Source organism: Crocodylus porosus, unplaced genomic scaffold, assembly GCF_001723895.1.
Source record: "Crocodylus porosus isolate Cpor-Errol unplaced genomic scaffold, CroPor_comp1, whole genome shotgun sequence".
Taxonomy (NCBI): Eukaryota; Metazoa; Chordata; order Crocodylia; family Crocodylidae; genus Crocodylus; species Crocodylus porosus.
This window is the reverse complement of record NW_017728906.1, coordinates 8342903-8365510: the sequence shown is the minus strand read 5'-3', so window position 1 is coordinate 8365510 and position 22608 is coordinate 8342903. Positions and strand designations below refer to the sequence as shown.

At 40.3% G+C, this 22608-nt stretch overlaps 1 protein-coding gene across 2 annotated transcripts in view; it reads right to left on the bottom strand.

Moving 5' to 3' along the window:
• Positions 1-398: 398 nt before the first annotated feature.
• Positions 399-22608, bottom strand: part of NSUN3 (NOP2/Sun RNA methyltransferase family member 3) — a 34854-nt gene continuing 12644 nt past the window's right edge. For both annotated transcript variants that reach the window (XM_019528672.1, XM_019528671.1), the window contains 4 exons: positions 20388-20731; positions 19057-19211; positions 16907-17028; positions 399-1102 (listed from right to left, as the gene is read on the bottom strand). In XM_019528672.1, the coding sequence (XP_019384217.1) occupies positions 841-1102; positions 16907-17028; positions 19057-19211; positions 20388-20731 (883 nt within the window). In that variant the 3' untranslated portion in view covers positions 399-840. The remainder of the gene's footprint in view (positions 1103-16906; positions 17029-19056; positions 19212-20387; positions 20732-22608) is intronic.

Sequence of the window (22608 nt, the reverse complement as noted above, 5' to 3'; positions counted from 1 at the left end):
GTTTCGAGTCCTTGCTCTGTAGCTTGCTCAATAGATGTATTATTCCACAAACTTAATGTCAAAGCTAAACACATGTCTGCAAATCTACTGTTTTAAGGGCTTTTCAACATAATTTACCCTTTCAATTTATATTTTGATAATCTGCAAAAAAAGAGAGAGAAGAAAGCTCATGTCAATGTAGTTGCTGACCTTTGCAGTAAATAGAAGACAGTTCTTACCAGTAAACAACTTGGCAAATAAGAAACCTGTTTTGCTGGAGCTTAGAATAGCCCCTGCTTAAAAAGCCAGGTTCTGCATACAAATGAGCTCTTATAGATAATCAGAGCTATGTAGGCACATTTGGAAATAATAAAAAACCCGCTAAAGTTGAGATGCTTAGGAAATGGTCATTCAAGCCAGCAATTCTTATGCAGAGCATTTTTCATAGCAATTTATTTTGAAAATGTGTTGCATTTAAAGGGCGGGGTTCAGGGGAAAAGGAAGAAATCCTATCAACTATAGTACTTTAGGAAACACTTAAGAAAGGACTCCATTTTACAATTATACCTCATAAAACAAAAGTCTTGCAACCACCTTGTAAGACCTCACATAATTCCAGCAGTCTCTGCTGGACAGAACCAGTTGCAGCTCAGACCATATCCGAGTATTGGCTCATTCCCCAATTAAATCTCAAATTTCACATTTCAGAATGTCTAGGGTATTCTTTCACAGCTCTAAATCTAAGCTACTTAGCCCACGCTGCCTTGTTAACATTTGATACAGTTCATATACATACAATCGTATGTGTTTAAAAAAAGTTGTCAATGTGACTTACAAAAAGGCTCATACAAAGCACACACACTAAGTTTTCTTTAGTTTAGCTATATACATTGGTCCCCACGCTTTCCCCCGTTCTGGGAGGACTAAGAGTTCATATTGCTGGACATTGCTGGCAAGAAGGAACTCCTGGGAAATGTTGCTGGCCATTTCTCTTATGTCTACAGGCAGAATATTGCTGCAGGAGTTTAGGATTTGGGTTGTGACATCACTGTTTTCTGCCTTTGAGAGGGTGCATGTAGAATAGACCAGCGTTCCTCCAGGACGCAAGGCTTTAACAGCGGACCTGTAAGCAATCAAAAAACAGGCTCATGTTACTTAGTCATATTCAACTGAACAAGTGGCTGGGTTAATTCAAAACACAAACTGCAGAAAACAGACTTTCATCATGTGGTGTAAACTGACCATTTTAGGAAGAATTCAGAAAGTTACTTGTGATGTGTTCTGCTTTCATATTTGCTTATGCATTTCCCATTCTCCTGCAATATTTTTCCAGGAATATAACAACTTGGAAAAGGTAGATGTACTCTGTGATGCCACGTAACCTTTATAATCATTATTGTACTAACGTTTAAACAGGACTCTACAGCTAAGGACAGAAATTACATATTAGCCAGTATAAGTGATAAGAAATCAGTTCAAATATGTAACACAGCAGAAGTTCAGTGAATGGAGACTGCCATCACAATGGTCAAATCCAGTTTAAGATAAACCTGGATGGATGCAGCATCAGGTTTCACTAATTTATTTTAAATCAGTTTACTGAAATTCTGTCCAAGATCTGCTCAGATTCAACTTAACTCACAATCCCATCACCATGCCACAATGCTTTGAACCTCCCCTGCAAACCCTACCTCACAGGGCAGGTAGTTTAGCTTTGGTCCAAGCTGTCTACTACAGCCAAGCAGGGAGGAATGCTCTAGCAACCCCCTAGCCTGAGCCACTGCAGGCATATGGCTGCATTTCTGGAATCAAAAGTGACTGTTTATTCACTTGCTTACTGGTTCAAATCTATACACTTAGACCAGGGGCAGGCAAAAATCTGGCTCTTGGGCTGAGTCCAGCCTGCCAAGCCATTCCATCTGGCCCACAGGGCCCCTAAAAAATTTAGAAAATTAATTATTATCTGCCCCTTGCTCCTTGTCCAAAATGACAAGGCACCAGCAGCAGCAGGACCCCAAGGGAGCTGATGGCAGAACCTAGGGGCAGCAGGACCCAGCAGCAAGGCCTGCTCAGCCCCCCGCTCCCACCTAGCCCCCAACCAGAAGCCTCTGCCTAGCATCCCCTCTGCTAGGCAGAAACTTGTGGCCTGGGGACCCTGGTGCTGTTCCCCTGCCCTCGTGCACCTCATCTAAAAATGGACAGGGGTAAGGGGAGGACCACAGGTGATCATCCTAGTCTTTGGAGCTGGGCTGGTTCCTGTTGCATCCTGTGGTCTGGCAATGCAGCCAGAAACCATGTAGTGCCGGAGTGGCCAGCAGGTGGTCAAAGGGGTGGGGAGAACCGGCAGTGGTGGGTGGTAAAGCGGGGAAATGGCAGTTGCAGACAGGCGGGGAGTGGCAGTGGGCAAAAGCGCAGCGACAGTTGGATGGAAGCACAGGGTCAGGGCTGGTGGGGACCCAGAGTGAGGCAGCAGCAGCACGGGGCTTGGGCTGGCTCTGCCCCTCTCCTTGCTGGCACATCTGGGCCCAGCCCCACAGAGCCCCTGCCAGCCCATGCCCCGTGCTCCTGCTGCCCTGCCCTGGGCCCTGGCCCCAGGGGACCAGAATGGGCCCTGTGCTCCAGACCGCTGCCACCCGCCTCCCCCTCCCCCCACTGCTGCTGCATCCGCCATTTCCCCACTTTCTCACCTGCCCCTGCCGTTTCTCCCCACCCCCACTGGCCACTGGCACCACATAGTTCCTGGCTGCATTGCTGTGCAACCAGGAACCGCGTAGTGCTGGAGCAGCCAGCGGGCTGGGGGGCGGAAAGTGGCAGTGACTGGGTAGGCAGAAGCACAGGGCCCCAGGGTGAGGGGCGGCAGGAGTGCTGAGCCCAGGCTGGCAGAAGTGCTGGTAGGAGCTCCACCTGCCATGGGCCCTGAGGCATCACAGCATGCTGCTGCCACTGGTGACGGACTGTGGGCACCCACACCACATATGTACACCCCAGATACCATCCCCCTTCACACATGCCAAAACCCTCCCCAGCTACCCTCCCTACACACACAGTCCCCCACAAACTCCATACCCACCCACACCCCATATATCCCCAAACACACACACACTCCCCCACCCCACATACACACACTCACACCTATCCAGCTCCCTGAAAAATCCTACTCATACCCTCCGCCACACCCATCATACGCACATACTCAAACACCCACAACCCCCCACAAACCAATACCCACCCACACCTCCCACACTCCCCCCCACAATATACAAAAGTAAGACTTCATTTTAAACTATTATACAATCACCTCTATGTACACTACACAAACACATGTAAATCAGGACAAAAATATTTTTTGAAACCAAATTAATGAATGTTGTAGTAGATGTTTGATTTTTAGAATATGATTTGGTATTTTTCTGGTTCCAAGATGGCAAACCCCCTTGCCAAAAGGAGTACTTGTGGGGACAAGGGGAGGCACTTCTGGTGGCAAATGTTAGGAGTTAGGGGGTGGGACTTGTGGTCCCAAGATGGCAGCCAAGGCGTGGGGCATCTGTCAAGGGGTGGGGCTACCCATGCAGCTCTCAACAGCTTGCCAAGCCTCAGTAAGCGGCCCTCCAGCCAAAATAATTGCCCACCCCGGTTTAGACTAACCTGAGACGACTGAATTGGTTCAACTTCAGGGTTTTTGACTGGCTGTACTTACTTAGCCTAAGGATCCTAGTTTTCAAATATGATCAGGAAGAGGCAAATGTCTAATTTGCATGTGGAAGTGTTGCAGCTACATACGCAAACTAGTTAACATCACAGCAGATTTGTTGAGTAAATATTTAGTGGGTCATTTGGGGGCTCAAATACCCTTTTTTAAAGGAAAGAAAAAGGAACCAGTGATTGCAATAACCAGGATGAAACGATTAGGCATGAAGTTTTGTAAACATTTCTGCAAACCAAACTCGTCGCTTCACTTGCAAGCTATACCCCTGTTGCCTCCCCTTGCAATGTCCCTACTGTGGATGAAAAACTTACATATTTAATAACAACACATATTTAAGATCCAAACCTACAGCTTTTTCATGCATTTAATGGTTACAGGATCGGATTGCTTGAACAGCAACTTTTAAAAAATGTAATCAAACTTATCTAATTGCCTGAAAATTAAAATCATTAATACATACATGTGCATTTTTAAAATAAAAAACAAAGTAATTATATGTACTCCCTAAGTTACACAACTCAGTGACCAAACCTAAGAAATAGGAGCTGTTTACCTTCCTTAAAGCAACGTTCTGTCTTACTATATGGGGTAAAATGTACTACATTAGAGTGTTGAAATGACATATGTATGGCATATTTAACTGCCACAGCCTAAGTGCTATGCGAATATAGAAAAAATATGGCACAAATCAATCTATTTTTAACAGCATGCTTTAAACCTGGCATTACTAAAATGCTTAAAGGAGTTGAAAGCAAAGGTAACCTTTAGGTAAAGGTATTCTGGCTGGTTAAACTAATGGCTGGTTAAAACAATTTTGCTTGATCATCTCCTCTAGCCATTTCCACCCTGAAAGCTCCACAGACTAATTTATGAAGTATTATGTAAATGTATCACTTCAGTTGCTTCCTGGGGCTGAAATGGGACAAATACTCAAGTGTGCATAAGGTCAATCAGAGATTACTAAAGAACCCCTCTCCTGCTTAAAAGGACAATGGAGTCTCAGGAATTGCAATGTAGTCACTCAACTTCGAATAGGACACACGTGCCAAGGTAAACACCCCAGCATTTGTAAATGTACCACGGAATTTTGATAGGTGCAAGTGGTCAGGTCAATTGAGAAGCAGTGACGATTCCAAAACTGAAACATGGAACAAAAAGCACTGTGACGTGTAGGAAATACAAAGAAGATTTGAAGATCAGATTAACTCCAAAGCACTGACCAAGGAGGATATACAGAGAATAACTAAAAAAAAGAACAGGAAATCAGAAAATTTTGACTGACTGAAGACTGGGACAGGGAAGACAAAAATTATAGCTACTGGCAGAACAGATGCAGAGGCAGAGATCAGAATTAGAGACAAAAAACTAGAACAAGTGGAAAAATGTGCATACCTGAAAGAATTAACAGGAAGAGTTGGAATTATGACGATGACTGACAAAAAAAAATGAAAAATGCTACAAAACAAGCAAGGAGCAGATGCAAGACACGTGTCACACTGATATAGTTTGAAGGGGTTGGAATGCTTAAGCGTAAGAGAAACCAGTGAACAAAAGATGTTGACAGAAGAAGTGAGCTGGAAGAAGAGAATACTGAATTTCAAGACTGCAGAAAATAAGTGATGAGACAGATAGCAACTAGGATGGGAAATAACATTGGCTGTTGCAGATGTTAAAAAAACAGTGCTTTACTTTAAAATTCTGCACACTTCTGCACTGAGCCCAGCACATGCCAAGAGACATTGTGTTAGGTGGACCTAGCTTGCATGAGGTCTGTATAGATTGGGAGCTTTAGTGGGGCTTCCTTGGCGCTTTTATTTAAAACCCCACTGAAGCACCCAATCTAGAGAGATACTGTGGAGTCAGGTAGAAGTAATTCACTTCTACTTCTGGTAAAGCACATTTATTTATATATATTTTTTAACACCTGTGCTTAGCCATTGTTACAGAAGATTTAAGAAAGACCATTGCGACAGTTGGGCCAAGCATCAAAAAAGACCTGAAAAGTGTATGTACAAGGCAAATAACAAAACTAAACAAAAGGAAGCTGGAGAATGCACTAAGTGGTCACAGCTAAAAATGACCTAAACAAAAAAGATTTAAGGATGAGAGAAACTTGAAGCTGGTAACACAGAAGAGAGCAATGTAAAGACCTCATTCAGTGCTGTTGCTCAGCATTGTTATACCTGAGCACATGCGTATTAAAAAAAAAAAGGGGTGGAGGGAAGGAACTGAGCTCCAGTTCTCTTTCTCTTCTGGAAGATGTCACCTGCAGAGACACTGATGTCTGCTGACCTAGGAACTCAGTGAAGAACGCCATCAGTGCTGGCACCGTAGGGCGTTAAAGATATTCCAGCCTCTGCTCTAACTCATGACAGTTTACATAAAGCGCCATGAGTTTGAGTGCCTCCCTGACCCGAAAGACGCTTGCTTGTTGGGTCTCGGGGTAGAGTGGATCAGGCCTGCCTGCAGGCAAGCAGCCAACCGAGGAGCAGCTCCTCTCTCTAGCCAAGGAGCCCCCAGCGCTGGGGCTGTTAGCAGAAAAGTGGTGGGGTGGAGAAGGGGGAAGCCAGCAGCAGCAAGCTGTTGGCTGAGGTTTGCCTGGCCTGAGCTGGAAGGGTGGGGGTTGGGGGAGATCATGAGGAGTGCGGGGGGTCTGATCCACCTGGCCCCTCCAGCTATGGCGGGCAAACCCCAGCTGGCAGCTCACTGCTGTTAGCGTCCTCCTTCCTTTCCCCCCTGATAGCCCCGGGGATTGTGCAACAAATTAAACCTAGGAAACGCACGTTCCCTGAGGTGCTCTGAAGTAGAGTGCCTTCATCTGAAACCTCATGTGATAATGGTTAATTTTTCATGCAACTGGCCACTTAAAAAGCGCTCTGTATCCATGCAGGTGTGCCATGGCATGGCTGTAGAGTGTTTCAGGGGGGCAATCCCACAAAAAATATAATTGCTTTCTGCGCCATTTGTGTTCCTTATAGGTCTCTCTTGCACGAAACTTGCAAAACCAGGTTTTGCATCTAAGATGTAATAGGACAGGTTACATTCATGGGACAATAAATTCAAAGAATTCATAAGATGTTTAATACAAATAGGAACAAGTGTTGTATAGCATTTCAAAAAATAGATTACAGTGGGGAAGATTTTTTTTTTTTTTTAAATAACATCTTCAATATTTGGAAGAATCAAGACATATTTTTGGCATTGTTTTTTCCAAACAGAGTGTGCCAAGTCATGTTTATATCTTGGAAGAGTAATTATAAAACAGTATTAAGCCGAGTGTTTTGTTCAAAAGGATTACTAAAATGGCAGGTTAAATTCCACAGCTGGTAACCAGAAAGAGCTGTTCAGTGTAGTGATTACTAGCGGATCAGCAGTGCCAACCCAGAATCAGAATATGTATGGGAAGGAAAGCAAGCTTGGAAGAAAACTTTGGGCACTTCAACACAGGGGGGGGTGAGGGGGGAAATGTTCCCCCATGTATATGGAAACACTCAATAAAGGCAATTTCTATCCAAACCCAAAAGGGGGCTCAGAGTAAATCAGTTTCAAACACCCTGTAAAGAAAGGGAAGCTCTAACGGAGCAAAGTTCAGGCGGCACTTGGGTAACAACTGTTTTAGCAAGTAACGTATTTTGGTGTAGTTACCCAAGTGATTCTTCACATTTAGAATCCACTCACCTCACTCCCTTCTCTCCACTAATCTTTCTGAATTAAAAAATGTATTGCTTGCTGTGGTTTATTCTAGTGCATCACCAAGAGAAGTCTGGGTAGTTAACTTCCAAACTTTCTTTTCTCCACACAGCTCTCAGCAAGAAAATAAGGAAAGTACTAATGTTGGACCAAATCACACCCTATAACTTTTCTGCCCCCTCCCTCATCACATTCCTTTTCCTCTCCAGCTTCTCTCCACCTGCCTGTATGTCTCTACAAACAGAGGTTTTATCAGCTGGCAAAAGTAAATGAGGTGTGGGCAGGAGTAAAGCTGCTACTGGCTAGCCAAATCACCAAACAAAGGGCAAGCAGATAAGTTAAAGCCAAATCACTAAAAATCAAAACAGGCAGCCAACCACAAATCCCTGATGCTTTTTAGACTCTTTCAGAGAAGTGCTGTAAGTTAAATAACATTCTTTTTTTAGAACAAACCAGATCAAGTTTTTTTTCCTTGGTTTTTTTTTTTTTAATGCCTTTGTTGGATGCTTGTTCTTCATGGTTTTCATCCCAGCACTTGTAGTTTATCCTTCTAAAATTAGTTTGTTAGGGCTCAGTTGGCAGCATGGCTTTCTAATCTAGATGACTGTGTGGTAAAATGTCTCCTTAGAATTAGACTATTATCTGACACTACAGACCAGCATTTTGAGGGAAGCAGCACTGCACAGTTAAACTATGAACTTTTGCTTGGGTGGGGGCAAGTTCGCATATAATACAAATACTATAATGCTAAGCAAAATTTAAAGGAAAACCCCTATGCGCTGGTAAACATTATTGCTTGGTCTAAAACAACTTCTATTTGGATAAATACTCTGAAAACAAAAGAATTTGTGAATGCAGTGCACTGGTAGGCAGTCCCTCCCACAGACATCTGGGAGGATTATGTAAAAAGAGTGCAAATAGGATTATATATGGTATCTTAACCAATATGATTAAAAGGACTGAAGGGAATGCTGATATTCGGGGTAATGCCATACCTACAGTTCTCTGCTGCTATGCAAAAAAAGAGGAAAGACAGGGAAAATGAAGGGAAAACACTGACAAACAGTTGCACTTTGTTCAGTGGTTTAAGGAGGACTTGTCTCTAAATATGTATTACAGGCAGTCCTCGATTTACATTTCGAGTTACAACGTTTATAACCTGACACCCTGTTTCAAACTTTCTGACCTCAGTTTCGACTTAACAGTGCTTGATCTGATGCCACACCAAGACAGTGAACAGTTTGCTGTACCACCCATCTCCCTGGAGAACATCTGTCCAAACTTCCTTAGACACTTTCTTTATAAAGCAGACAAGACTCCAGAAAAACCTGCAGCCAAGACCTCTGAGAAGACTCCAGCCAAGAACCCTTAAAAAAGTCCAACCGAGAGCCTTTCAAAAAGTCCAGCAAAGTCACCTCAAAGAAGTTTCCAAATCAATGTGATTGCTATTTACAATATAAATACATTAATTTAGCTATATTACTCATTTATAATTGATTGAGTACAAAATTCTGGGGTATTTTTGGTGAAAATAGGGTATCGGGCCTTGGTTCAGGAACCAATCCCACATTTATAACATTGTTTCTTATGAGAAAATTGGTTCCAAGTTACAACATTTTGACTTAAGACACGGTTTTCAGGAACCAATTGTGTCGTTAAGTCCAAGGACAGCCTGTACTTTCATTTGTTGTGCCTAGAGGCTTCTACTAATATTCTGACCACACTGTGCTGACCACAACAGTAAGACAGCCCACACCCCAAACAATTGACAGTACAAAGAGTCTCGGAAAAGGAAGTACTTAGATCTTTTTTAATACCTAAAACTGGGGCACAAAGATCAAGTCATTTGCCCAAGGTAACGAGTGTAGAACCCATCTGCAAACCGAACACAGGTTCCAAAAACACAAGTTCAGTGCTTTACTCACAAAAATCACTCTTTATTATGGTTGGTTTGAAACTAAAGGGTTAAATTTTAATTGGTAATGACACCTCATCCATGAATATGCAGAGGAGCAGAATTATGAAGATAGGCACGGGCACATGAACAAATTACTGCAAGGCAAACCAGGGTGCCAACTCACTGTACTTAAAGTTATTCCACAGTATTTGCTGGTGTTAATGTGAGGCACAGTAAATGCACCTACAGTACAAAAGGTAGTTTAGTCCCACTTTCAGAGAGATGTAAACTACTTTTTACTGCAGGGTAAAAACATGCACATGGGCAGTTACCATGGATTATCTGTAAAATTATACACCACCTTATCTCGGCGCTTGTTTGTTGGTTACAACTGAATAGTAAACGTAATGATTTTGTTGCTAAACATGCAGAATTTCTTACATTTCTTTCTTCCTGGAAGATTTCAAAGTGACTTATTAGCTCTTCACCCACCACTGAAACACAGCCAGCAACAAGGAGTGGAAGCCACTGTTTAGTCATACAGAGAAAGAACGCCAGGCAACAGTTTAGGAAATGAGTTTCACCAGCTGAAACTGTACAGAGAATTCCGTAGATAAAATATGAATCCCGAACTAGGGTTATGCTAGAACTTCTGGCATGACGTTAGTGAAAAGTGCCAAGAGATCTTCTGTAACTACAAGTGGTCAGGACCTTGGCCAAAAAAAAAAAAAAAAACCAGTCACCCTCTCCAGCACAAAGTCCCCACAACAGTATGCTGTAGCACTGATTCAGATGAAAGATGAGCACCTTTGGAATGACCAACACGATTCCTCACAGAAGATCTTTGAAATCTTGCTCCAAAAAGGAGCCAGCTCTGAGCCTGCTTAGCTTGTAGGTTTTGACAGAATCCTGCTCTTCAACAGTCAGACTGCAGAATGCAAAATTATTTTTGCTTTGTGCCTTAGTCAGGAACTGAGACGTCTGAAGGGATTACTTCACTCTGCCAGGGTTACAAAAATGGTGCAGCAGTGAATTCATACACTAAGAATTCAGTGCGCCCAAGTACCAAGTACCTGAAACTACCAATCAAACCAACGGCTGATTAAAATTCAAATCAAAATAAAACAGAAGCTGAAGACACTCAGTATCCGTTATGAGGTGCTACGTACCTTTTGAACTGACTTCAAATCCATAGATATGTTATTTATCTGCACATGTACTACTTTAAAAAAATATACGTGATTAAAACAAGAGCTGTGCCAGAAGGGCCCCCAAATACTTTTTTTTTTAAGCTGCGGTATACTGCTTTAGAATAATTAAACTGTATTTTCATTTGCTCATAGTGGGACAGCTTCCTCTCATCAGGTTGATTAACTGAATGCAAGTCAATCCTTATTAAAGCATAAATCTAGTGACACTAAATTTAATTTCATAAATTAAAATCTAAGTTCACCTCTTCATGAAACTGGATGTTTTTCAAAAAGTATCAATCAGCACAGAAGTGGAGTAACTCTGAAAGGAACCCTGGTTTCTTTAGATTGAAGCCAGAGTTCAATGCTTTGGGGCATTTTTGGAAGAATAAACATTAAGATATAAACATTAAAATAACACTGTATAAATAAATATACATAAAAACAGGTGTTTATAAATTCCTTAAAAGGAAACTGTGATTTCATTAGCAAGGGTGGACATCTGCTATTCTTTGCTGCAGAGAATTACACTTTTAGTTTTACATAAAACTGTAACCATTGATGAAGGTAAGATTGAAAGACTAACAAATTACTACTACTGAAAGGTGACCTATATAATGCAGCCTGTAACAGAAGCTTTAGTCTGCCAACTAAATGCTCACACACCACTTCAGAAGTCATACTGTGAAAATGTGGAGCTTTTGAGGCTACATATGGTTTAGAGTTGGATTTTATTTGTATTAGGTTCTTAAAGAAAGTATTATGGTAAGTGGATAAGACTCACGCCATCCATTAACATACTTCATTCAGTTTCCCGGCATGTTATGAGATATTCTTTTCTAGCACACCTTGTGTATATATATGATGAAAAATTACAACAGATGCTGTTAAATTTTTATAAAATCAGGCAGGGGGAGGGAAGCATGCTTAGCTGCAAAATTAAATCCTTCCCTAGGGTGGGGGATGCGACTTTAGGAGATATCAGAAAACTGCAATTTATGGGACCTGCTACACTATTAAATACTCCGAGCAGTTTAATAACTTTTTCAAATTACCAAAGGCCTGGAACGGCAATAGCTGGAAACTGCAGATTAGACTGGGATGTGCAAGCACATCTGTCCGTGAAAGCTTGTGTGTGGTTCCTGCCCACTTGCCACACTGCCTAGCTTAAACTACCAACTGTAACAATTTTAGGATCACTAAATTCATCCTGAAATCTCTCCAATATTGAAGTGTAAGGGGCCTGTTGCTAAACATTTATTTATAAAATAGTATACAATGCCTAGTACAACTCTAATACAACAGAATATAGGTCTGTGTCTTCTTCCTGGGAAGAAACTATATTTGAGCCCCAAGGCTCCCCCCAGAGGAAGTACAGGCATCTCCTCTGGACACTTTTGGATGCTTATCTTGCTGGCGTCCTTTAACCCTAGCTGACTTCCTGTCCCTGGGGCAGAGGGCTGGACCCAATGATCTTACAAGGTCCCTTCCAGCCCTAACGTCTATGAAGTCTTCTGCTATGAAATTTACAAAGACTGAAGTGTCACTCCATTTTTTGCTGAGTACCTCTTAGGAAGGAAATTAGATAGCATGCATTACTGTACCGAAGGAGTCAAAGATGGAAGAGATCTGTTAAGGTCATTTAATCCAACCCTCCACAAAGCAGGATTGTTGGATAACATGTTTAAAGACTTTGAACAATCCTAACAAATGGTCCATGTTTTATTTAGTGCAAGCCTCAAGATTTACAGTAAATTAAACAGGCTAGAAAACAGATACAAAAAATGAATTGGGGGGAAAAAAAAAAAAAGCAGAAAGCAAGAAATAGGATTATTTCAATATGTTACAAGAAAAATAAAAAAAGATCTGTTTCAGATACATGCACTTCAATGACTGGGGGAAAAAAAAAAAAAAAATCAGAATAGTTTTAAATGTCACTAAAACTTATAAGTTATCAAATGCCGAAAAGGGATATTTCACACTGAAATAAATTAAACAACGTGATAGGTTGCCATTTGGTTCCCTTTTTTAAGCCTTGACTTTTCAAACACAACCTTTTAAAAACGGCATATAATAAATAGCTATCAAAACAACATTGGGATATTATTTCTTATTGCAAATCCCACTTCCCTAACCCACTTTTTTGTACATGATTATATGTTCCACATCCTGTTGGAAGGGTCAGCCTTAATTATATCACTAATATAAACATTTTTGGTGTTAAAAGAAAGATAACTGGTTTCAAGGCAAGTTATGAAAATACTGTAACACTTCAACAGTGCCATCTTTTGGCCACTGGAAAAGAGGGTTTTTTTCCTCCCTTTAATACCCAACACTGGTTTTGATGAGAAGTAAAGCAATCAATCCCTAAGCCAGTCAAGCAGCAAATCATCTCAAGTCCTATATTTACCTTCTTCCTCCATCCCTTTTTTATTTTAGATTAATTAGATCATGCATTTTCCTCTTTCCTTTAAATCAAACTGTGCTGAGCCATTGTAGGGTCACACTGCTTATATCTTTTTTTTTTTTTTTTTTTTGCAAAATATCATGCTGAGAAGGCTAGGGAAATCCCTCCTGTATCTACACTTCCTAATATAAAATGAGCTATATGAGAGGTGACAGCACAGCACAGGGGATCGTGACATAAGCACAAGCATTCGCTCTGTGCCCCAGGCACAATGTGCACAGTCACTGTCTGTGTACAGTAAGCTTTGCCGTTGTAGAGACAGTGCAGTTCCAAACAACAACATGCAAGAGAGTCTTTCAGCTACATTAGAGTTTGGTATATACAGCAACCATTTTTTTTCCACATGCACAGTTCACTATAAACAGGAAGCATTTTTCATACACCCCCCAATTTCTAGGCCTAGTTGCACAAAAGTGCTCAAAAAACCAGCAGACTTTCTTGCCATTAGTAAAGTTAAATTTTTATATATTTAAAAAAAAAAATCTTAGCAAATGTTTCTGAGCCATTTCCTTACTCTGAGGAAGGCAATTCATCTTGCTAATAAAGAACCAGAGAAGGTCTGTACTAGACAGTGAGTTTTCCTTCCTGCTCCCCAGAAGTACTGCACAACATTCAAACATTCTGTTTCCATATTAATTGCTAAAATTGCCTTGCATGCACCCAGGCTGGGTGTTCACACTGTCAGCATCACAAACGGCAATGCTATTTGTAATAAAAAAAAAAGCCAGAAGCATTCCAGTGTGCTTCAGTGACAAAAATACTCAAAGAAAAGATCTGAAGAAGGGTACAGAGCTCATCTATGTCCTCCCCAATTATACAGCTGGTCAAATAAAATATATAGCCTACTAAAATCCTTGCCTCTTGCAACATCTTTTAGTTATTTAACCATCAGGGAAGCATCTCTATTTTGCAAGCTTTTAGATGGCTAAGCTGAACAATTTTTAAAATTATTATTAATACAAAAAGCCATTCCCTTCTCAATTCACAATTTATGTAAGGCCAAAGCATCACTGTCTCTACTCGACAATGGAAAACAAAAGACTTGAGGACCATGTCCACACATGCAGGCATGTGTGTTTTGTGGAGCCACAGACTGCACACATTGCACATTACACTGTGTGTGGCACTGCTAATTTGCAATATGGGAGCAAAGTCTGCTACTGGGATTTTCCCGTAACAACCTCCCGCACAGAAAAAAAAGTGGTGCAAAGTAGTTTAAAACAGAGTACACTGGGACAAATGCAGAAATGGGGGAGCAAGCAGCCCTGGGCTGTAGGAGCACCTGCGTGGATTCTCCTGTCTGCAGAGGTACATGCCTGGGGAATCCAATTTGGGATGCACCTCTGCAAACAGGGAATCTAACTTGCAAACAGGGAATCCTTGTTGTACTGGAGTGGAAGGTACCTGACCCCATGGAGTAACAGGTGACGTCTGTTTCACCTAGAGGAGGGTTTTCAAAAATTTAAGACTTGGAAAATTCTTAATTAACTTAATCCTTTCAAATATTAATAAGATTGTTATTTCTTTAAATGAACATGCATTTCATCAATTAAGTATTTGCGTGCTATAACTTACCTGTATTGTTTAATCGTTTATACTGTATATGTATTTCATTATTAAATTAGATATTAAAAATTATTTGCATATGTTGACCATTTAATTTTGGGGATGGGTTCTTCAAACCTTGCTTCGCTCCCAGAACGCCTCTGGGGGTCAACACAAGATGGAGTACCATGTTAATATGGTGATACTTCTTCCTGTATCCTAGATAACTTAAGTGAGTTGTACATGCATCCTAGCTGATTTGCTCAAGATTATTGGGAAGTCAACCTTAGAACCAAGATCTGAACTCCATTCCCAGCTCTCAGTTACAAACCCAGGCCATCCACATAAATGTCTCACAGCAAGAAGGATTGTGTTTTATTAGCTCTGCTCATGAATGGTCAGCACACTTGAATGAGTCACTCAGCCTCTCACCGGCTTTGTTTTATCACTTCCTACTCTCGCTCACTTGTGCTAGTAGGGGAATCCCTAAGCATTCAAAAGCATTCTAAGGTCATCAGATAAAAGATACCTTAGAAATCCAGTGTACTACTGAACCAAGTACTGATGTCACTGGGACTATGTACATGCTACCATACTTAACTAAACTAAACTTGAAGTTTTTAAGATGGCCCTGACAAGAAGGAACTTTAAAATGGGTTTATTTTACATATTCCAAAATCCAGGCAAGAGAAAAATTAAGACTGTTGAATTTGCTGAATAGCAAATTTGCTGGAAAGAAGAATTAATTAATATTTTTCTACTCAAAAACTGATCAAACACATACTGACCCATGAGTCCAAGTTTTTATTGCTGCTGCACTATATGACAGATCAGTACCCTTTCGGAAGATGCTCTCTCTTCTTCCAGATTTAAGGGCAAATAAATTAAAGACATTTTGGAATGAAAGGTATTTTTGGTCTGCTTTTTTTTTTTAAAAAAAAAACAAGCTCCTTGCTTTCAAGAGTTCTTCCCTTTCAGTATTATAATCTGGAATGATTTATACAAATTTGCAAACTTTCACTGAATGATATATCCTTCCTTTTGCTAGAAGTTCACAAATTGGATTTTACATGTCAAATATTGAAAAGAGAAAACTGAAAGAGGTCAGTCTTTTAAATGTGATTGATTTCTTCAAAGGAAATGGGTGACATGATGCATTACTGCAATAAGACACTCATATTTCTGTTATAAATCATAGGCTTCTGTTAGGCCTTTTTCTTCCAGAAGTCAGGCAAAACTATCTTGCACTGCTGCAATGGAACTTTCCATAAAACAGGCTCTTTTTTGAAACCTTACTTTATTTCTCTCTCAATTTGCTTTGACAGCTATATACTTCTGAGGTGAAACATTGCACTACATTTAAAAGTTTAGTACTTGATCAGTAACTATGAAACAATAGATTGCTATAGAAAGTATTTTTAAAAGAAAAATCTCTCTTAAATCTAGCTCCCAAAACATCTTCATTTTTCACATCTTACTGTATTATTTAATTTTTTTGGCAGTTTATCTTTTAAAAATGGTTTTGTGAAAAAAATATAAGGGCAACAGCTTTATCAAGGGTAACCTAGACAATGGTAATGGGGGATAAGAATTTTCATGTGGCTGATGGCAAAAACTAAACAGCCATTCAAGTAATACACCTCAAGGAGTACTCTTTTTTAACCCATCCCAATAAAATATACTCAAACCAGATCTGCAAAGTATCATAGGGATTTCAATGGTTATTTCATGGATAAAGAGAGCATTTCAGGTATTAGTAGTTTCATTTGTATTAAACTGCAAATGTGTTGCGACAACTTAATGTTTATTTTTAGCTAAACCTGTTATTTACAGCTGTCCAGCTTTGAAGATTGCAAAGTTTTAACAGCAGTCAGTAGCAGAGTAGTGAAATGAAAAACTAGTGAACTGATTCTGAAAACCCATGAACGCATGGGCTAACCTACTAAAAGTTCGTTAAATTCTTCCTGGAAACAGTTCATATAAGCAGCAAGGCAACACAAGTTAAGATCTCATACCGCGTTACCTTAAGCCTGATGACCAACCCTGATGGACAGCTTTGTGATCACATAGCTTTAAACTATGAACTGCAAATAATATTTCTGCTTCAAAGTAAAAAAAGGATAAGGCATGGTAAAAGCCTGTATTTGACAGGACTTAGAGACCACTTTTTAAAAAGCTTTTAAAAGACAATAGGGAAGTGGGATTTAAAACTTCACTTAATGGGGAACAGTGCTGGAATCAATACTACCTTTAAACCAGAAAAAGAGAGAAAATAATCAGAAAGAATTTTTTTAAATACTCCCTTCATATGCATTTTTGTATTGTAATAGGCTGCTCTGGATCTTTCTGCAGTTGAAGCTCAAGTATTATGAGAAGCTGCAATGACACGGCTTGCCACAATTTCATTTCAATTAATCCTTTGCATTTCTCACCTTAGCAGCTGTATCTGTACAGCAGATAACACCTTCCTCTGAATTAGTCTAAGCCTTGCCTGATGCACATCTGATGAAAACAACCAATTTCTGTCATTTGAGCAGGGGGCATCAACCAATATCTGTGTAGCCAACAAGTAAAACAGAGAAGAACACAAGATGTAATGAAGCTAACTTACTTTTTTTATATCTTATGCAGAACGGCACATAAATGTAATTTCAGCAAAAATGTGAAGTGGCTTTATTTTATTTCAGAAGCAAAAAGATCAATTAATTTGGGCTACTAACATGTACATTTTTTAGAAAAATACACATTAATTACTGTTCCATGATCACTGAGCAGAACACATCCCACCTGGACCCCTACCTCTTATTCACCTATTTACATGTTACAGAAACAGAATGGTAACCACTGTGTGCTCTCCATAATTCAACAGCAAAGGGCTATGTGTGACATCATTTAACATGTGAACATAGACACAGGTACCCAGAGTTTCCTTGGTTCAGTTTAGGGTATGTAGATAACATGGCCAGAACTCTTGCGTCTTCTCCCTGGATGCAAAAAGCTGTGTGTCATACTGGGTCAGGTCAATGGTCCTGGCCCAGCATCCTGCTTCCAACAGTGGCAAGAATGGGTGTTAAGAGGGAAAGCATTGAAACAGGTATAACTAGAGCAGGGGTGGGCAAAATGGCAGATGCAGCAGGCAGCCAGACTCCATTTCCCAGCACTTCCAAGGAGACCCCGAAGCACAGGGCTGTGACAGTGCTGGGCTGCAGAACTGGGGCTCAGCCCCAGCCCAGCTCAGCCCCATGCTATCACAGCCCTGCTATCCCAGGGTCTCCATGGAAGCCGGCTGGAAGCCATATGGGCAGGGTGGGTGGCTGAGCTCAAAACAGCTCCAGGCCCGGGATCTTGCGGCAGTGACAGTACAGGGTGGAGCTGGGGCAGAGCTGTGATCCACTCCTTTCACGCCCCTGCTCACAGAACCCACACATGTCACAGGGTGTGTGGACGGGGGATAACAGCTCTGCCCCAATCCCGGTCCCATGCTGTCACCACCCTGAGATCCTGGGGTTTGCCTGGCTCCACTTGCCCCTCTTGGTCCTGGCCACGGCCCCATCCCAGCTGCCCTGCCCGCATAGGTCCCACCCCCGGTAGCAGGTGCAGGGAAGACAGGCTGGGGTACCTAGGCAGTTGGGCTGGGTCCAGCAGTGGGAGTCAGAAGGAGCCACCACTGCAGGAGCTACTGGGACATACAGTCTACCACAGGCACGATCTGACCCGTGGGACAGACTTTGCACACCCCTGATCTAGAGTAATCTATATCCTGTTCATTACCCAACCTGGCATCCACCAGTTGGTTTAGAGATGCCAAAGGATACATCTGGAACTGTTCTGTTGGATAGCTATTAATAGATCTATTGTCCATGAGTCTGTCTAGATTCTTTGTGAACCTTGCCATACTATCTGTGTCTACCACCTCCTCTGTCTATGCATTTACAAGTTAACTGGGCACTAAGTAAAAAGTAATTTCTCTTGTTAGTTTTAAACCCGTCTTATGCCAATTTCAGTGGGTGCCCCCTAGTTCTGGTATTCTAGGACTTGGTTAATAACTTGGTTCTCTATTCACTCTGTCCACATTCTTCATGATTTTATATGCCTCTTATCATATTGCCCCTCAAACTTCTCCTTTCTTAAGGGTCCTAGCTGTTTTAGTCTCTCCTGGTATGATAGCTGCTTCATACCCCAAGATTATTTTGGTTGTCCTTCTATCTTTTCTAATTCTACCACATCCTTTTTGAGAGGCAGAGATGCACAATACTCAATATATGGGTGGATCAGGGATTTGTATAGTGGTACAGTGAAGTTCTCTGTTTTAATTTTCAATTCCCTTCAAAATGATCCCAACATTTTATTGGCTATTTCGGTCACTGTTGCACATTGAGCTAATTTTTTAGAGAACTGTCTACAATGATTCCACGGTCTCTTTCCTCATGACAACTAGTTCAGAAACTGTGGGAAAAGTAACTAGTTTTAACTGCCTTTTTATAGGACACGGACAAACGGTTATAATGCATGTTAGGGAAAAACAGAAAAGGAAAGGAGAGGAGCACAGAAATATCATCACTGGATTCAATCTGCTTGTTACCTTATCATACTTTTCAGGATGGAGATCTCCAATCTGTCTCCCATCCAATTCAGAGACAGTAATTATATTCAGCAAGGATTCGGGGATGAAGGATTCTAGTGTCTGTTTCAACCACCTTGATCTCAAAATATCATACTCATTACAGTGAAAATGACCTAAACACAAATGATCTAAAATCAATTATTTATAAACTTTACAAATACAAGACATAAGTACAGAAATGTTAATACTGTAACTGGGCTTATCTTATGCATTCTATAACTGCTGAATTTTTATAAGTCCTAGTAAATCTCAACATGCTCCTAAAAGGTGCTTCACAAACATTTAGTACTAAATAACTGAAGTAGCCTACGACTATCACGCTAAATCGAACCTGAAAAGATAACCCACATTCAAAGTTCAGTGCTAGGAAAGTATTTTTCCAAGTTCTTTCTATTGTCATGTACAAGATGCATATATCCTTTTAACTGATTATAAACTTTGTTTTCATTTTGTGTTTGTAAGCATTTCAACTCATCTGCTGGAGGTTTCAAGCTATCGTATTAGCATTAACACATTTATCCTTTTCATTCCTACTAGCAATACATCCCTGACTTGTTCTATCAGGTCATATTTTCCTCTTGCCTTTGCCACTAGCAACTCAGTGCTCCCAATCATTTTTCTCTCTTCTAGTCTCTTATACCATCCACAGACACCTATGAGCTTGGTCATATAACATAGGTACATGCTAGCACACACTATCTTTCATTGAAAAATTCTTCTTGATTTTTCTACGTTTCCATTAACCAAAGTCTGTTCTACTTACAGATGAGGAACAGAACAATCCTAAATCATGCTCTCAGGATTCTCCTGCTACCTAATGAGTTTGGATCCGTTTTTCACCCTCACACAGATTGCTTCACTATCTAGCTAACCCAGTGCAATTAAAGTTCCACATTAGCACAAAGATGGAAAAATATTTGAAGCCCATAGAATATTTGCTTTCTTGTGTCAAGAAGCCTGCAAATAATTTATAGCTGAAGTGGTATGCTTGGTAGCAGCATCTAACACAGTGAATGCATTCTAGAGAGCAAGAAAAAGCACCTGTCTTTTTCAGTTTTCAGTAACCTGCAGGTAAATTTACATTTTAATATCTTCTGGTTTTCTTCCTTTCTGGGCTAAAATGGCTCCACAAAACGGGGTGGGGGGGGTGTTGTTTTAACTGAAGCCTAGTTCCCTATTGGATGCAAAACACATGCTTTCACTGACCTGAATAAATACAGGTAGCATTTCACCTTCTCTCTCTTTTTCCTAATTCTAACTGTAACTGGCATATTGATACTATACATTACCTGGATAAGCACACTGTAGCATAGCTATTGATTTACCCCCAGGAGCAGCACACATATCCAACACCTCTTCCCCATCCTTTATGTCCAGTGCCAGCACTGGCAGGAGTGAAGCAGCATTCAGCAGGTAATATTCCTTCAGTTTACCAGTCTGGTGCTTTTGTGCAGGGAATCTCCCAGGAATTCTACTGATGTAACACTTCAATGATCCCTTAAGATGGGGCGAGGTTTTTTGAAAGAGATTATAATACCCCTTCAGATGCAAGTTGTTCTCCAGCTCTGAGGAATAGCTGAATTTATTCAGTAGGACACCATACTGCCAGAACAGTGGTGATGTGACCACGTCCCTAGAGAATTAAAAAAAAATATATATATATTTCATACAGTGGGAGGCAAAATTAATTTTCTGTAACATGATACACTTCTCATTTCAAAGAGTAAAAAAGAACCAAGAGCCAACAGCTAGGATTTTTTGCACACATTAAATCACAGCATTTTAAGTGCATTCTAGAGGTATAGTCTGCTTACACAGCTTAATTATATACTGTGCCATAAACTATAGCCTCCTCTGATTTTAAATGCATTACTTTTCAATGTCATAAGACACCCTGCCTTTTTTTCTTGCTTCAAGAGGAAAGGCTAAGTAAGAGTACTCGATTTTCCATAATCATTTTTCTATACAAGAATGCAGCAGTTCCTGGCCCCTGGTGTAGTGCTCATTCTATCACAAGGTCCTTAGAGTATCATCTCCTGTAACTTTCCACCAGGAAAATACGTAGCTTTACTTTCTACTACATCAACATTTTCCAAAGGTTACCTGTTGCAACCACACAGAAGTTGCATGAATTTTCTTTAAACAACCTATCCAATCTAATTCAAAATTAACCTTTCACTCGGTTCTTCCACACCAACATTTCCTGAATTAATAATCTTTTTGTTACACAAACTTTCCTTTATAGGTGGCTATTAGAAATAAATAGCTATTTTATTCCAACCAAATCTTGTCAGAGAGTAAAAGGTCTCTGCTTAGGATCAAAATACTAATCAGGATTTAAAATACCCTTTTTAAAATAAGTGTGTTTTTTCTTTTTGAAAAATACTGTTTGCTGACTTCACCTCTAGACTTTCTTTTTAAAAATCAGGGCTTCTAAACGCATGTATTTTGGGAGAATTTAGACTGCAGAATTGACTATCCTGATTCACACAGAGAAAGTAATCCATAAAGACTATGAAGTGCTTCTGCACCAGAAATACATTTAACAGCAGATACAAGTGCTTCCAAACAAGCATATTTAAAACCAGTATCAATTACAACCTTCCTTTTAAAAGCTTTTAAAGAAAAAAAAAAAAAGTTAAAAAACAGAGAGATTTTCAGTACTGAAGATTAAACTATGTTCAAAAGTCTGTTTCTTTCTTGGGTCCCCCATCATCTTCTACATCTGTTAAACACATACACAGTGTTCCTTCTTTGTTGTTTTCAAGGTTTTGACTAAGCAGCAAGAAGAGGAACAAAAGGGTATTAGAACAGTGTTTAAGAATAAAGCATTTGGTAATCAGCCCAGGACTTATCCTCAAACACTCTTCAACAGTAGCACATCATAAGTTGGGTCCTACCTACACCGTATTAGAAAAAGATATTGGAATTGTATTTTTACTATCCTGTCAGGTTAAAAAAAAGTTCTTTACTATGCAGTGTTACTGGACTATTTTGCAGCTAGTGTCTCGTGTAGATGCACCCAGTGTGTACAACAGAAAGGGCCAACATTGGGCTCAAGACAGAAAGGAACAATATTCTGTGGAATGTAGAACAATATGATTTCAACACCTGGAAAATGGAATACAATATTGCCATAGCTGTAGCTTGCAAAAAAGACCCTATTTAGGAATACTTTCAAGAAATTCCTGCATCACGGGGCAAAGGAGGACCACGCACCAAACATAAACAGTGCAACAAAGATATGCAAGGCCTGGTAGCCTGAATGAAGCAATGTCATGAAAAATGCTTCTCAGAAGGCAATGAATGTGTCTGAGCCACCTGGATCAACTGGTTATTGAACTTAGTATTTTGAAAACATTCTTATGGATTGCTTACCAATACTAGTAAATAATATGAATTTTAAAATGTTTATTACAAATCAAGTGGATGTGCTAGCTTGTGGGAGTATTTGTCAATTATACATTTTTAATATTACACCTGCACTCCTGAAATGACTTTTATTGTTCA